This window comes from Chamaea fasciata, unplaced genomic scaffold (assembly GCF_029207755.1).
Source record: "Chamaea fasciata isolate MVZ Bird 193981 ecotype frontalis unplaced genomic scaffold, bChaFas1.0.hap1 SCAF_4, whole genome shotgun sequence".
Taxonomy (NCBI): domain Eukaryota; kingdom Metazoa; phylum Chordata; class Aves; order Passeriformes; family Sylviidae; genus Chamaea; species Chamaea fasciata.
This window is the reverse complement of record NW_027094089.1, coordinates 63,167,830-63,182,432: the sequence shown is the minus strand read 5'-3', so window position 1 is coordinate 63,182,432 and position 14,603 is coordinate 63,167,830. Positions and strand designations below refer to the sequence as shown.

The 14,603-nt window shown below is 35.3% G+C and overlaps 1 protein-coding gene across 1 annotated transcript in view; it reads right to left on the bottom strand.

Moving 5' to 3' along the window:
• Positions 1-2,334: 2,334 nt before the first annotated feature.
• Positions 2,335-14,603, bottom strand: part of LOC136288515 (guanine nucleotide-binding protein G(q) subunit alpha) — a 119,336-nt gene continuing 107,067 nt past the window's right edge. The window contains exons 6-7 of the mRNA XM_066181791.1: positions 8,403-8,556; positions 2,335-4,833 (exon numbers count right to left, since the gene is read on the bottom strand). Coding sequence (XP_066037888.1) covers positions 4,643-4,833; positions 8,403-8,556 — 345 coding nt within the window. The 3' untranslated portion in view covers positions 2,335-4,642. The remainder of the gene's footprint in view (positions 4,834-8,402; positions 8,557-14,603) is intronic.

The following is a 14,603-nucleotide window of genomic DNA, read 5'->3' as shown; positions in this document are numbered from 1 at the left end:
GAGGGAATCAGCTTGCACTGTATTTTGGGAGAAAAAAACCCCTTCCTCTGATATTCACTAAATTTGATGTATTTTTTGACACGGTTTTCAAAATCTCTATTCCTTTCTTACCTGCAACATGACTACTGTGAAAAAGCTCGTGAAAAAGCTCATGAAAAAGTTAGAGTAAAATTCTTTAATCATCTAAACTGTGACCCCAAGGTATTGACTAGATATAAAAAATTGTTTGACTGATAGAACTCAAAATGCTACAGATAACCAGAAGGCAAAACAAAGAAAATATCAGTAGTTTCACTTCACAAACTAAAGCTATTGTTTTGCAAGATTTCTACTAAACTAACATGCTGGGAAAAGGCTTTAGTTGTTTAATGTCTATTAAATTCTAGAATTTATGGTTCATGTCAAAAGAGGGACCATGTTTGTAAAAGTGTCAATTTCTAAAGTACCATGGTTAATTAAATACCAGGACATTTCAATTTTCTAAATTACTTATGTCAATCTCTCCAAAACATAGCTACTTTACTGCTCTCTTAACTAGAGGTAGGTCACATGTAGGCCTTGTTAATATGCTGTGAACATTTCATTAGTTCACTAATGTAATAGTCTGCAGGGTAACTATGCACAGAGCTCCAAGAATAGCAGCACATGTAATAAATTAAATGTCTAAATTTTATTTTTTTCATGTGGGTTAACATGTCTTTGTTTTCTCCTAATATTTCATTCTTTTGTGAAGAATGCTTAACAAGGAAAGGGTCATGAGGTTGAGTAATGTGAAAGTCTTCTGCACCTTACAACTCAAGGCTGGGAGTCTATCAATATCTATATGCAGCCCTTTTCCCCCATATAGAGTTTTTGCAAATCATGCAGTCAATTCTGACTGTTATCCAGCATTGAAAGTCTCTTCTCCATTTTCAAACTTTAAAAAGCGATTCACAATCATGTGGCAGTATGATTAAAAAGCACAGTCCATACACTCTGACAATCAAAGAGACTGAATTATAAAAAGTAAACTGTCCTTATAGCTGCATCATCCTACATCTGTAAGGACAGCGCCAGTTAATTTGTGAAAAAGGCAAGTTCCAGGTTTCTGTAAAACACGTATTACAGCTTTCTTGTGCTAGTGAACATTTAGAATACACAGGTTCCCAAGACATTTTCCTTCCCTCCTCCCCCATTTATAACTTTCAAAGAAAACACATCATTTTGGCAAAATTTAAAGGGTTTCTGTCTTGATGTTTTTTTGCCTTCAGCTTCATGTTAGAGGCACAAACTTCTGGACTTTTAAGCACTATAAGGCATAGTAGAAACCACCAATTAAAACAACAGCAACACCACCACCACCACAATGAAATATACTACAAGTGGGAACAGCTGTGTTATTTAAAAAGAAAATGTTTTGTAAACTGTCATATTGCAATGCTGTGTTAAGTGATTCATGTAAAGCTTGCCTTGGCATGCTGAGTATTTTTTTCCAGAACATGCTCAAATGATCTAAACATTGCCACAGGTTCAGCTTACCTAAAAAATACCAGAAAATAGCCCAGTGGCACACACTCTTGAAAACTTTTGCAATCACAATATAACTATAAAGCATGAGTAAACTTTTGTTTTGTTTTTATACAAAACTTGGAACAACATTTCCTTCTCCCCCACCCAATATCCCGTAAGAAAAAAAAAAACCAAAAAAACCAAACAAACAAACAAAAAAACAAATTAAAAAACCCCAAACTTTTGTTAGACACCACTGTCTGGTGTGGCTTTTTGTTTGGTTGTGTTTTTCTTCTGTCTTTTTTTTTTTTTTTTCTTCCCCCCCCCCCCCCACCCCTTTCTTTTCTTTTTTTTCTTTTTGTCTTTTTTTTCTTCATTTTTTGGCTACAGTTCCATTTATAGCACTGAATCCAGTGTGGGCAATGTATTCCCAGGTTAAAAAAAGGGATATTATCAACAGTGGAACTGTGAAAATGGAAGGTCTGTTGCATTTATAGCATGCTCAGGACCAATTTTGTTAAGCTGTATGTAAGAAAGAGTCACTGCTCTGATCCCCTACTCAGAATGTCAGTGTCACTTTTTATAATCTTGATCTACCTGCTTTAGCTTCATTAAATAAATCACTTTACTCCTTAAAATTGTTAAGAATGGTGACTTCTTGGTTGTTGTTTTTATACCTAAGGTTTCCGCAGTTTCTGAAAGACTGATCTGACATTTTGCATTTTATCATATTTTAGGGCAACAGTATATACGCATTAGTACTTACGTACAACAGTTTGAAATATCTCTGAATTTACTTTTCCAAAAAAGCTATTAGAAAAGTGAAAGTAACCTAATGCGAATCAGTCAAATAAAAAATTAAATTTATATTTAAAACTTATGTTCCAATATGACATATAACAGCATAAGTTCTTGTAATAGGATTGTTTTCAACAGCTGTATAAAGCCTTGACAAGATTTGAGCATTGTTTTAAATGTGAATCATCTCTGTTTTGGTGTCTCCAATTTACTTCTTCTCAGGAATGTGCAAATGATTTCATACAGCTCGATGCTAGTACCGCTAGTACCGCTCTATACTATAGTATTTTGTTTTGTAAATAAAAACAACAACAAATCCCTAGTCAGAAATAAACTGACAAAATTTACATTCTTCTCTCTTAAAAAAGTAAATAAAATAACATTATTTAAAATGTGAATTAGCTATAAGACATACAATACAATTACATAGATACATATCAATACAGCACATTCAATTTGCCAAAAATTAATGATTACAAAGCCAATATGGATGCTGCCATATATATATATATATGTATGTACAATGATTATAGCATTCATAATTGCACTATACCTACAACCAGTTTTAAATTACAAGGTGTTTTAAGAGGGAGCAAAAAATAGCAACTGCTCTTATTATCGTTCTTTTGGATTTGAGAGGGTGAAGAATGAAAAACATCTCATTAGTATTTATTGTTAACTTTGGTAATCAACTAATAAGCCATTTTTTCCACCTCCCATCCGCTGCTATGTAGCAGCCATTTTTGTGTCAAGTGTACTCTAGTGCCAGCTGGGGTTACAGATAACCAACCCAATTACGTGTCTGAACTTTAGAGTTTTCCTGCTAGCAATCATACACCTGGTCAAAAAACACCTTTCAACCTATGCTGCAGAAAAAAGCTCATCAATGTGTGCTGCACTTTTGTTATTAAAAAACTGCACATTTAAATTTCAAAAATTATTTTCTCGCTGCTTCATTTACAAGTCTCTTCTAAAGAACATTGAGAGACGCTATTTTGCAAGAAAGCCTATCAAATGCCTGTGAATCAATTAACAATCAACCTTATCAAGAAAGGTTCCTGAACATGATCTTTCATCAATAACTTCTTGTAATACAACTGAAGGTTGTGTTGACATTATTACAGAAAACAATCTCATGTCATAACTGACAAAATGTGAGATCTAAACTGTCTTTCAAATATTAGACTACATGTGGGTGCATGGTACACTTCATAAGCATATTCACTTACATGTTGGTTTTGGCATTAGAAAATGGTACACTTTCTAAAAAAGGGAACATATGAGCTGAAACTCTGTGTGTTAATCACTTGGCAGTTGATTCAATTAGGTTGGTTCTCAACCCATCCATTTGGCATTTCAATCAGCATCTTATGTTTCAAGTGCATTGGTTTTATAAAAAGCCAGATTTGGCAACATGAATTTTGTATAATGAAAATAATTTTTCTACTGTGGAAAAAGAACACTTAAAAAAGCTCTAACTTAAGAAAAAACACCCCACACAACTGAGAAAAACACTGTTTCAGGCTGTAGCCACTGGGTAAAATGTAGTGTCTATGACTTTTCTATTTGGCATTTGTGAACAAAAGAAGAGAGAAAAAAATGGCACATGGCAATTAAAAAGAGAATCTAACATATTCCATGTACATCCCAGATTGTGTCTTAATTAATTCATTACTGTCTTCTGTGCACCTTTCTTAACTGTAAAACTATGGTTAAATTTATTATCCTTAGACAACTGTAATTCTGTTTTGCAATCCTAATATTCTAGTCTCAGAAGTGAAGACAGAATGAAGACACCAATGTAAAGAATTTAAAAATCACAGTATCAATACTTTTTGATCCTTCAAAGAAAGTACATACTATAAAATTAAAATGACTGATGACTTGAATTGTGATGATAGTGTTTTCATAACCAAATCACTCAACAGAAAATATTTCACCCAGGAATGCAACTGGGGGAAAAAAAAGGCCATTGTACCTTTTAAAAGATAAGGGGAGTAGGAAAGGAGGGGGCAAGAAAGGGTTAGGGAAAGAGGAAATCAGCTCGATTTTGCTTCAATAGCAAAAAACTGCCATCCTTTGTAAATGTACAACTGAGAATCTGAAACACATTGAGTCGCAAGGTTTTGCCTAAAAAATGAGGAAATGTGCTGTGAACGTACTTCAGCATCTTTTGTTTTTCCTCCGTATACTTTAAATAAAATCATAGTATTAACTACAACCTCTGTGGACATTCACAGAGTCCAGGCCGGCAATAAATTAGTATTATGCAAATTGTTTTCACAGATTATAATACAGTCCCTCTTGTGCATCTTCAATCACGGAAAGTTGATTTTGGAGGATCCCCCAGGTACAGTTAGACCAGGTTGTACTCCTTCAGGTTTAACTGTAGGATCGTGTCCTTGACAGCAGCAAAGACGAAGCGGATGTTCTCTGTGTCTGTAGCACATGTGAAGTGAGAGTAGATAATTTTGTCACTGTCTGGATTCAGGTCTACAAACATCTTCAGGATGAACTCTCGTGCCGCCTGTGCATCCCGCTGTGGTCCTGTAAGAAAAGAAATTCAGCTTTCTTAAAGTCAATTTCATATTTTCACTTCTTTAAAAGAAAATAAGGAAACCTTAGTCTGTGATCCCTACATAAGAGAAGATGGGGAACTTTTAACTGATCAATAGTATCATACACTGGTTGCATTCTCTGTGGTAGAAACGATTGAAAAAAAAAGATGGAAGGAAATTTCATAAGTTCACCAAATCAGAGCTGCTGTTTCACTGCTGACTGTCTTCTTTCTTCACCAAGATAAAACACCTGTTCTAAAACAGGTGATTTATAAATGCACAGAATGAAAATAAAAAAATCAGCTACATAATTAAATCTTTAAAAAGTTAGTAGAAATGGTGAATGTTCAGTCTAACCCTACTATATTTAAATTATACTTCAGTTATTTTAGCACTGCAAGATTCACTAATTTTATATGGATTTTAGTAGGAGGCATAGTGAAATTACATCCTGAACTGGGTCTGACACTGTCATCAATAGAACTTAATTTCTTTTTAAGTGATAATAAAATTCACAGCTGCTCTCCAGCTGAAAATGTTGCCTGCAAAAGGTTCATGATCTAACCAATCAGTTGGTATCCAAATTATGTATGTTAATGATCCTATCAGATCTAAATTACAATTGTAACTCTCAGAAAGAAAGAGTCAATCTAACCAAACTACATTTTCAGCCTAAAAGATCACAGAAGGTAATTACTTCTAGCCTGAAACAGGGAGGATTCCTTCATGTTCACAGGAAAAAAGCAATGCAGAAGCAAGAACATAAGCCACATGCTGGTGAATTCTGTTCCATTATTGTAGTGCTGCCACCAAAACTCATTGTTCTCTTGTTCTCCTGTTTTTGAAATGGGGGTTTCTACAGAACGCACATTTTTCTGTGCTGTTGCCTCCTCCTACTCTCTTCATTAGTCCTGTTGTTACACAGCAATATAAATACCAGCACCCAGCTGTTACAAGTAACTCTGTCCTTCAGCAATTATAAACTCAGTAGTTTAGTGCCCAGCACATGTCCATAGATTTCAACAACTGGATAACAGACCTTATTTTTAATACTTCAAGCTTAAAATTTGTAACACTTCCAATTTGTGTAACTGTAAAATTTAGGAAGGGAATGTATGGAAGAGAAAGCACATGCTTTGTGGTGTGCTGCAAATCTATCTGGAGGGGGAGTAAGCTTTGGCAACATATGGATATATCCATGCCAACAGACGTACATATATGTGCATACATACACAAATGATACATTTCCTGAGATTTAGGGATGTAAACAGATAATAAGCTCTCTGAGGCAACACAGAGGACTGTCCAACACTTTTACAGCTTCTAAAACACAACTGGCTCTAGCCTTTAGCTTGGTCACCAGACTCTATAGATAAAGAGCAGCAATATTAAATCTCACAATAGCACATATTTGTAAATGTAAAATGAATTTCTTCAGAAATACTCGCATTTGTAAAAGTGAGTATTTGTGAAGAAAATTCTTAGACTTCCAAAGACAACAATTTCCTCAAAATAAATCACTTTGTTTTTAAAATGGTTTCCTAGAATTTTGTTAAACAGTTTCACAGTAGCTACACACAGCATTTTCTCAAAATCCATTGGCCTATTCAGAGATATACCCAAATTTGCACACCCCTACTCTCATGTTATTTAAACTTTTATCTGACTGAGGTTCAAGCACAGAAAAATATGTTTATAACCTCAATTAAAAAGATTAAATGAGTTCATGTTAAATTTAGATGGCAAAGTGGTTCTGGTCCAAGTAAGAGACTTAGAAAAGAACAACCATATGAGTAAGTAGCTTTCTTGCCCAGTACTCTCCCTAATCAGCAGTTTTCAACATCTGGCTCTATATGATACTACAAAGATCTAAGTGCTACATCAACATTTTTTTCTTCTTTTCCTCCTAACTATGGCCTCTTTTTGTGTTTGCCCTCTCTCCCTCTCCCAGCCTGTGAGTCAGATGTCTAATACTAGCAAGCAAAGCGTGTCTTCATGTGATACACTGACCTAGGAGCATGGCTTAGCCTCCCTTTGAAGCCTCTTACTAATGCACCGTGCAGCAGAACTCCTTAATTTTATCTGCCCAATTTGCCACCCTGGTCAGCAGTTCTCATCCGTAGGCTACTTTCTCCCTTCTGAAGGTGAGAGAAGCAATCCAGCTGAAAAATACCTGATACCTTTCTCAGATCTCCCACTCCCCACATTCCCAGTGTACTAGGACAGAAGGGACCACATGGTGACCTCTGCAAGCCACAGACCCCACCCTGACACCAGAAGTAATCAAATCGAACCGTAACTTTGTCTCTGGAGTTAGGTCCTGCACGATCTGCAAAACTAAGAAATGTAAGATTGTCAAAGACTTGCAGGTCTTTACTCCCACATCCCTGATAGTCCACAATAATTTTTTCCCCTCACCAAGGTTAAAGGACAAGAGAAACAAAGTTTCTACAAACTAAATGTTTTGGGGTTTTTGGGGGGGGGGGGGGGTTTCTGACAAGCTTTTTACACAGGCCTTGTCAACATTTGAGAGGAGGTAACTGCAGACTGTAGGGTCTACTCACCTTTGGGATGTTGTCTAGGGAACTTGTTACACAAAGTAAACTCAAAAGAACCAGCATATTTCTATTCAACTGCCAGTTCTCTTCTGTACATTACCCTGAAACTAAATTTACACTGACTCATAAATAATATGATCTGATCCTGCAGGCTTTTTACTCTTCTCTTCCTCTTTAACAGAAAACAAAAAGTTCATTTTTCCCATTATTACTTTCCATATTTGAACATGAGAGTTTTAATCTTTTTCTCAGCTTCCCAGTCAGCTATTCCTTCCTGGTGGGATAAAACCAATTTTCTTTTTAAAACATGGGAACATTTAGTTCTTCAGATCTATTAACAGAGTTTCACTTTCCTCTGTCACCAAGGCCTTCTCCACTCAGTTATCTCAAAATACTTAGCTTTTCCCCTCATGAGAACTTCCTGAAAGTACAGCTTTAGTAGAAACACTTACACAGCTCACAGTTTTTTTTTAATGGACAAACACATTATCGTCACATAATTAATGTAAAATTAAAATGGTACAATGAAAGGGTGCAAGGGACGGTTGCTTGTTTGTCTGAGTGTTACAGAGAGCTTATGACACTTCCGTTTAGGTATTCAATCTTATACAAAAGCCAACCTCAAAACACCAAAAATATAGATTACTGTATGTACAATCAAGGAATTTCTATTTATTTTTAACTCTTGTATTTCAATTTAAACCCCCACCCTAACTTACAAAAAATGACAGAACGTGGTTCACTGCTAATATGACAATACTCAAAAGTCAACAACTTTCCAGTAAAGTTTCTGCCATCCTACCCCGAAGTCATTACAGTATGAAACAAAATCTTAGCTGTCTAAAAATTCCACAGAAGTTCAATCACATTTTACAATTTTTTAGTATTTTTTTAAGGAATATACCAAAAGATCTAGCTGTCTAGCATTTGGACAAGGCTAGCACAATTTGCGAGTATTACAGTGTAAACAGAGCATGAGTTCTGATGTCATTATACTTACCATCATACTCTGGAAAATAATCAACTAGATGGGAGTACATAATTTTCTCCTCTAGTAGATCTTTTTTATTTAAGAACAGAATAACTGAAGAGTTCTGGAACCATGGATATGTAATAATTGTCCTAAAGAGTGCTTTGCTTTCTTCCATTCGATTCTGGAATAAAAAAGAGAGCAGAACTTTAGTGGTCATGAGATTTTTTTTTTTTTTTTTAATAAATCCGTGCATTTGCACTTCATTTGGCGAAAGGATCCATTTCTGGTTTTGCACTTTCCTACCAATATATAAGATCGAATTAATTAAATTAAAAATAATAAGCAAGCAGTAAATTAAATATTCAGGCATTTTCCTTTTGCAAATTCAGCCAGTTAAATGTAAATATTCTTTAAAACACAAGTCACAAGAACATGAAAGTTGTACCAGGTGAAGTCTGAATATGCACAGTCACAATCAGCCAACACACTGGTGGTTATTGAAATGCAAGTGATTCATGGTGGAGACACATACAACACCACAAGACAACCAATTCAAGGTTTAAGAACACTATTTATTTTACATGCCTTTCCCAAATTTTGAACACAGCGTCCAGCAATTCTTAGAAATCAGCTTAAAATAATCCCAAGTAAATTTAAAGCCTGAGAATATTTTGTCACACCAAAGGTTTGACATAGAATTTTAAAAATTTTTGAATTGTTTCTAGCATTGTTTCCAGATGAAGAATTGCTTGCACCTGGCGGACTAATACAATGCTTACTGTTCAGAACCACTACCCTATGGAACAACACAACACTTTACCAGTAGGAACTAAAACTGGACAGCAAACAGTCAGCCCAGTTATGTTAACTTTTACCAGTTCACTAGGCAGTCAGGTATGACTTTGGGGTTGCTGATCACCAGGTACCACCAAAGAGACTGCCGGGACAAAAGAGTGCATGTGCAGAGGGGAGGGACCACATGTCAAGGATTTTGGGGAAATGATTATCATTTTTGTACGTTTGTTCTGGCCCAATCAATGAGTATGTATGCAAAATACAGTATATAAACAGAAAATGTCCTACAGTCAGCATGCAAAGTATTTGGAGGAGCTACCCCCTCGTGCATCTGGCTGAATAAAGAATGCCTGTTTCTTAATGCTACACTGGGGCTAAGGAGTTTTATTTTTATTGATTTTTGATAACAACTTCATTGGATTAGCCTTTAACTCCTTAACTGCTCCTAAAACCACTTTGCATTATAGCTGAAATACCAGCAAAACCTACAATTATTACTATTTGTCACACTCTTTAGTCATTGTAGAATAATATTACATTGTAGAATAATATTACAATTTGATTAGTTCTGAACTGTTTGGCTAACTTGACATGGTTAATACAGAGCCATAGAAAACATGGTTTGAAACACAGGAACTAACTTACTCCTTTTAATATTATTACTATTATTTAAAGCTGCAGCTCCATGAAAAAGACTGTTTCACAACCAAATGGGGCTCCAGAGCATGACAAGAACATGAATCCTGCGAATTCTGCTGTTGCTGAGCCATACAACAATCTGTCAGATAACTCAAGACAGTTTTGCCATAAGTGTATATTTACTTCCATTTACTTCTATTTTAGAGAGGCCAACATGAATGGGAACTTGAAAAACTCAAAACAAATATAAAAAAAATCCAAAACAAAACAACAGAAAAGGTAAACTAATTCAATTTTGTAGTAAAAGTTGATGATTTAGTCTGTTAAACTTTATTGCATGTTGCTGTGGTGCATGAAAATAAATAGCTGAATTTATACACTGAGAAACTAATGCAGAGAAATAAAACATTTGCTTTCATGCAGTCAGATCTCATGACTCATTGAATTCAACCGTGCCAGGATTTCACTCTGAAAGGAAAGAAACACTAATGTCAACACAGCTGAGCATAGAACATAATTCCTTAGACTAATTGTTAATAAGATGGTATTTTCTTCTCCACATTCCATATAGACTTCTTCTCTTAACAAGACCTTAAGAAAAGGCAACGGGAACTACATAGTATAGTTATATCTGGTCCACCTCAAAAAGTTCAGCTCCATGGACACCTGCAACTTCAGAAATACTTGTTTGCAAGTATTAGTTTTTTCTTCACTAGACTTAACAAGCTCAAGTCTCTCATGCTGTCTTCACAGACATTGGCTCTGGGCCCTTCATGCTTTTCCCACAGGATTAAGGTGAACATGAAATTTTATTTATAAACCCTCTGCAAATTATTTCAAAGGGAAATCAAAGCAAATTTTGTTAAGGACAGTGAACTGACATTTTGATATGCTGTCATTTAGATGTGTAGTCTGCAGATGTTTTGTAGGAATTGAAAGATGGCCTAGAGATTTTAAAGTAAAGTTTATCTGCCTGTATAAAGAAATACAGGTCCTCAGTTTGCCATTACCAATTAAAAAGCCATAATGGTTTCATTATTTTATTTTAATATGATTGATTGATTAAGAAAAAGATAAGTGATTAATTTTTGACTAATCAATCTCTGCTTAACTTTCTACTTTTATCTCTGTTTAGTGAATTACTAAAGGCAATTCAACCTTTATGGATGTCACAGCAGATAAAAACAATTTTAATTCCTCCAACAATACTGCTTATTATCCTCTAAATGTTGTCTTAAACTGGTTTCTGTTTCTAATGATAGCTCACTCCTTTGCTTTATTAAATACATGTGCCATAATATTTTTCATTAGTTTAATTAATCACAAGATGATATGGTTGAACTACTGTTCTGAAAGAAGCTTTTTCTTTTACAGACTGCACTATTTCTTGTGTAAAAGATAGCTTCATGTTACTGTATTTTACCTCAAGTACAGATAGGATTACAAGGAGTGTAGGAAGACTCTAGCATTGGGGATCTGACCTTGTGTCAGATGCAACATGAAGATCTATCTCACCAAATTGTTCCCAGAAAAATATTATTTCAGCTTCAACAAAAAAATGTTGCAGATAGAAACCTGAATACGTAACGTACAGAAATGTGCAGCTGGATCCGGCTCAAGGCTTTCTCAGTAGCTGACAGCCAAAGTCAGCAGTGAAGCCAAACTTCACTGCAACCCCTGTTCAACAGTAGCAATAGCTCATCACTGTCTCCCTGGCTTGGCACATGTAAAATAAGCAGCAGTACTACTTTTTTCACCATCCCTAAAGATTTGCTGGCCTGGTCAACTTCCCTGGTCAGCTTTCGTCTGCAGTCAATCCCAAACTGCATAAAAACATATTGATATCACCAGCTGTTCCTCTATTTTTCATGTTAGGATATACAGATGCCAGTGTAAAATTTCCCATCTTCCACAAAACCTGACAGAGTTGCCAGTCCAATGTGAAAATATAATTATGAAACAGTAAAAAATACAACAGACATACTCCAATAGTGAATTTGTTAACTATAAACAGGTTACAAAATCTTGGACAAAGTTATCCTAATATTTTCAACAAGAAAAAACACTGTACTTACTAATGAATCACACGACTGTCCAGTTTTAAAACTAGAAACATGTTTTTAGGAAACAAAAATAACATGGAATTTCTTTCTTTCATGTACCTCTTATATAAAAGATTTTATGCAGGAAAATTCTTCTATAACTGTTAAACATTAACACAAATACAACCAGAAGTATAAACTATGTTTTCCCACATTTTTTATCCACATGCAAACTTACTCTTCCTTAAGTTTTAATGGATTAAAAAGGACTACACTTCCTTCCAATTTTATTTTTATATCTACATTTTCAATTTTTAAAAATGTGAGGTTACTAGTTTGGACATCAATACTGAAATTCTCTTTGCTATCTGTTGCTCTGAAAAAATGCAATTACTCCTGCAATTAGAGAAATAACAAAACTGGGGTAATTTATAAGCGCTCAATTGTCAGATCCTGAAGAATATCTGCAAGAGTGCTATAACAGCATTTTAAGAGCTGTATCAGCTGGAACCCAGTGAAGGGAAAGCAGCATTTCCCAGCTAACAAGCACTGCTTTGACAGAAAACACTTAGTAAAATAATAAACTGAAACAACAGAGAAGCAATAGTGGAGTTTCACCCATTACTGTACTAATGATTATCTAGAGTGGCACCTAGTGGGTATACTGTAACTCACGTACTAAATGAAAAAAATGTAGTAATTACCTTTCCCTTTAAAAATTTGTTAACAATTTAAGCAGTGTCTGTTAGAAAAAATTAGGATTTCACAGATTCTGAGGAACTACATTTTGTTGGAATGCAGTGAAAGAGAAGGTGGCAAGGGGGTAAACAAACACACATTTTTTAGTGAACAACTTGTTCTGTGTATGTAACGAGGTGTATGCTGGCAAAAATGCATATTTGAGTCAGAAGGCAGAGATGGTAACTGTAGAAAAATGAGATACTGACGCAAGAGAGCTTCAGAAAAAGCAGAGGTAAATATTTCAGAAGCTTAGTGTCACTGCAATGGACTCTACTATTTTGGTTGACAAAACCTTTCACTATGAATTTTTTTTTTTATGTACAACTATATGTTAACTTGGAGTGTCGCCATTATCAAACCAAGACTTCAAGCCATAATTTTCACAGAAGCAACGTCAAGCTGTACAGAAAGACCTACAGTGTATTTCTTGGCTAAAAATTTAATGAAGCTGCTACGCAAAAGCTGGGAAACAGTAGAGGAAATGAGGAAGTGGGAGGTAAGTGCAGAGTCCTCCACTATGTAAAAAAGTAAATACAGTATCAAAATTAGAACTGCTTCACATTTTTGCCACCAGTATGAAGTGTAATCTTGTAGCTCTACTGCTGAAACTAGTCACCTAAGTAAAAACTGCAGTGGTTGTATAAATATTTTGATGAGTAACACAAATGCAGTCAGAGGCCATTCCAAAGAGAGCTCAGGAATAATTCCTCTATTTTGTTCACTGTCTTCAAACTTTCCATAAACTAGCCTGAAAAAAAGGCTTCTGGTAGAGGATTGGGAAGACATCTCTGCAGGTAAGAACTGTATTTTTAAATCACCTGGAAGAAGAACTCTCATCTCTCCAACAAACTAAATCTGCAACACTGCACTTGAAAATACATGCCAATCTTATGTATCCAGCAGAGACACAGATGAAGAAAGTGACAACTGAAATCCATCAAATCAACATGTTCAACAACCATCAAAGAACAGAAATACTGTCCAAAACAAAAATCGTCTATAGAGTAGTCATGAAACATGGTTCAAGTACTGCTGTCAAGTATATTTCAAATGCAAAAATGGCTTCTAAATTATTTTTCATGATAAAACATGAATGCCAGAACTGGCTGTTTTTTTAATACCTACATTTGAGAAAAATGAGTGAAAATATTTCAAAATCAAATTGTCCCTGACAAAAGCTCTTTCCTGGACAGTTCTGACACTGCTTATTGAGGGGAAAAAAAAAGCAGCAGTCACATCTTTCCCAGAAGCAGCATTTACAAGTAGCATTTCTAGCAGCCTCTCTATTATCATCCAACTCCCCATTTCCATTATGAACCATCCACCTCAACAAAAGATGGAAAGGCTCTGACTCTTCCTAATGCAAATCCTTCCCAGCACTGATAGTTTACATTCAAAAGGTTCTTTATCCACAAGGCAAAAATAAATATGTACTTGTGTGGACAGCTATGAACAGATCCAATATATCCAGCAATGTGTTGGGCACAGGTAGTTAATGTGCTATTTTCTCAAGTTTCCAAATAAACAATCAGTTCTAGAGATTTGATTTCCCATGGGGAAAAAAAAAATTAAATAAGTATGAAGACCATTTGAGGCTTTTAGTTCTAACTGGGAGTTTGTATTATACTTCTGCCATATGCTCAGTTGTTCTGGATTGTTGGTTGTTGATGAAAAAAACAGCCAACTGAAGCATTACATTTATTTATGATGTAGAAAGATAGAAATCCTCTGATCTCAGAATTGTTTTCTTTCAGCCTTCATGGTAAGCCGCGTATGACTAGCCTGTGAATAAGGAACACAGTGCTGGAAGAGAAGTGGAAGCATGCTCAGATGAGAACAGCATGAAAGTTCTGATGAAAAAACGAAATACGTTGTTCAGATAACTGCCTCTTTGAAGAGCAAACATACTCTGAACTGTGCAGCCTCATACCATTTCTTATTTTTGCCCACATCAAAACCGTGTGACTGGAACAATGTACCAATTTGTCACCTGTTAATGTATTACACAAAT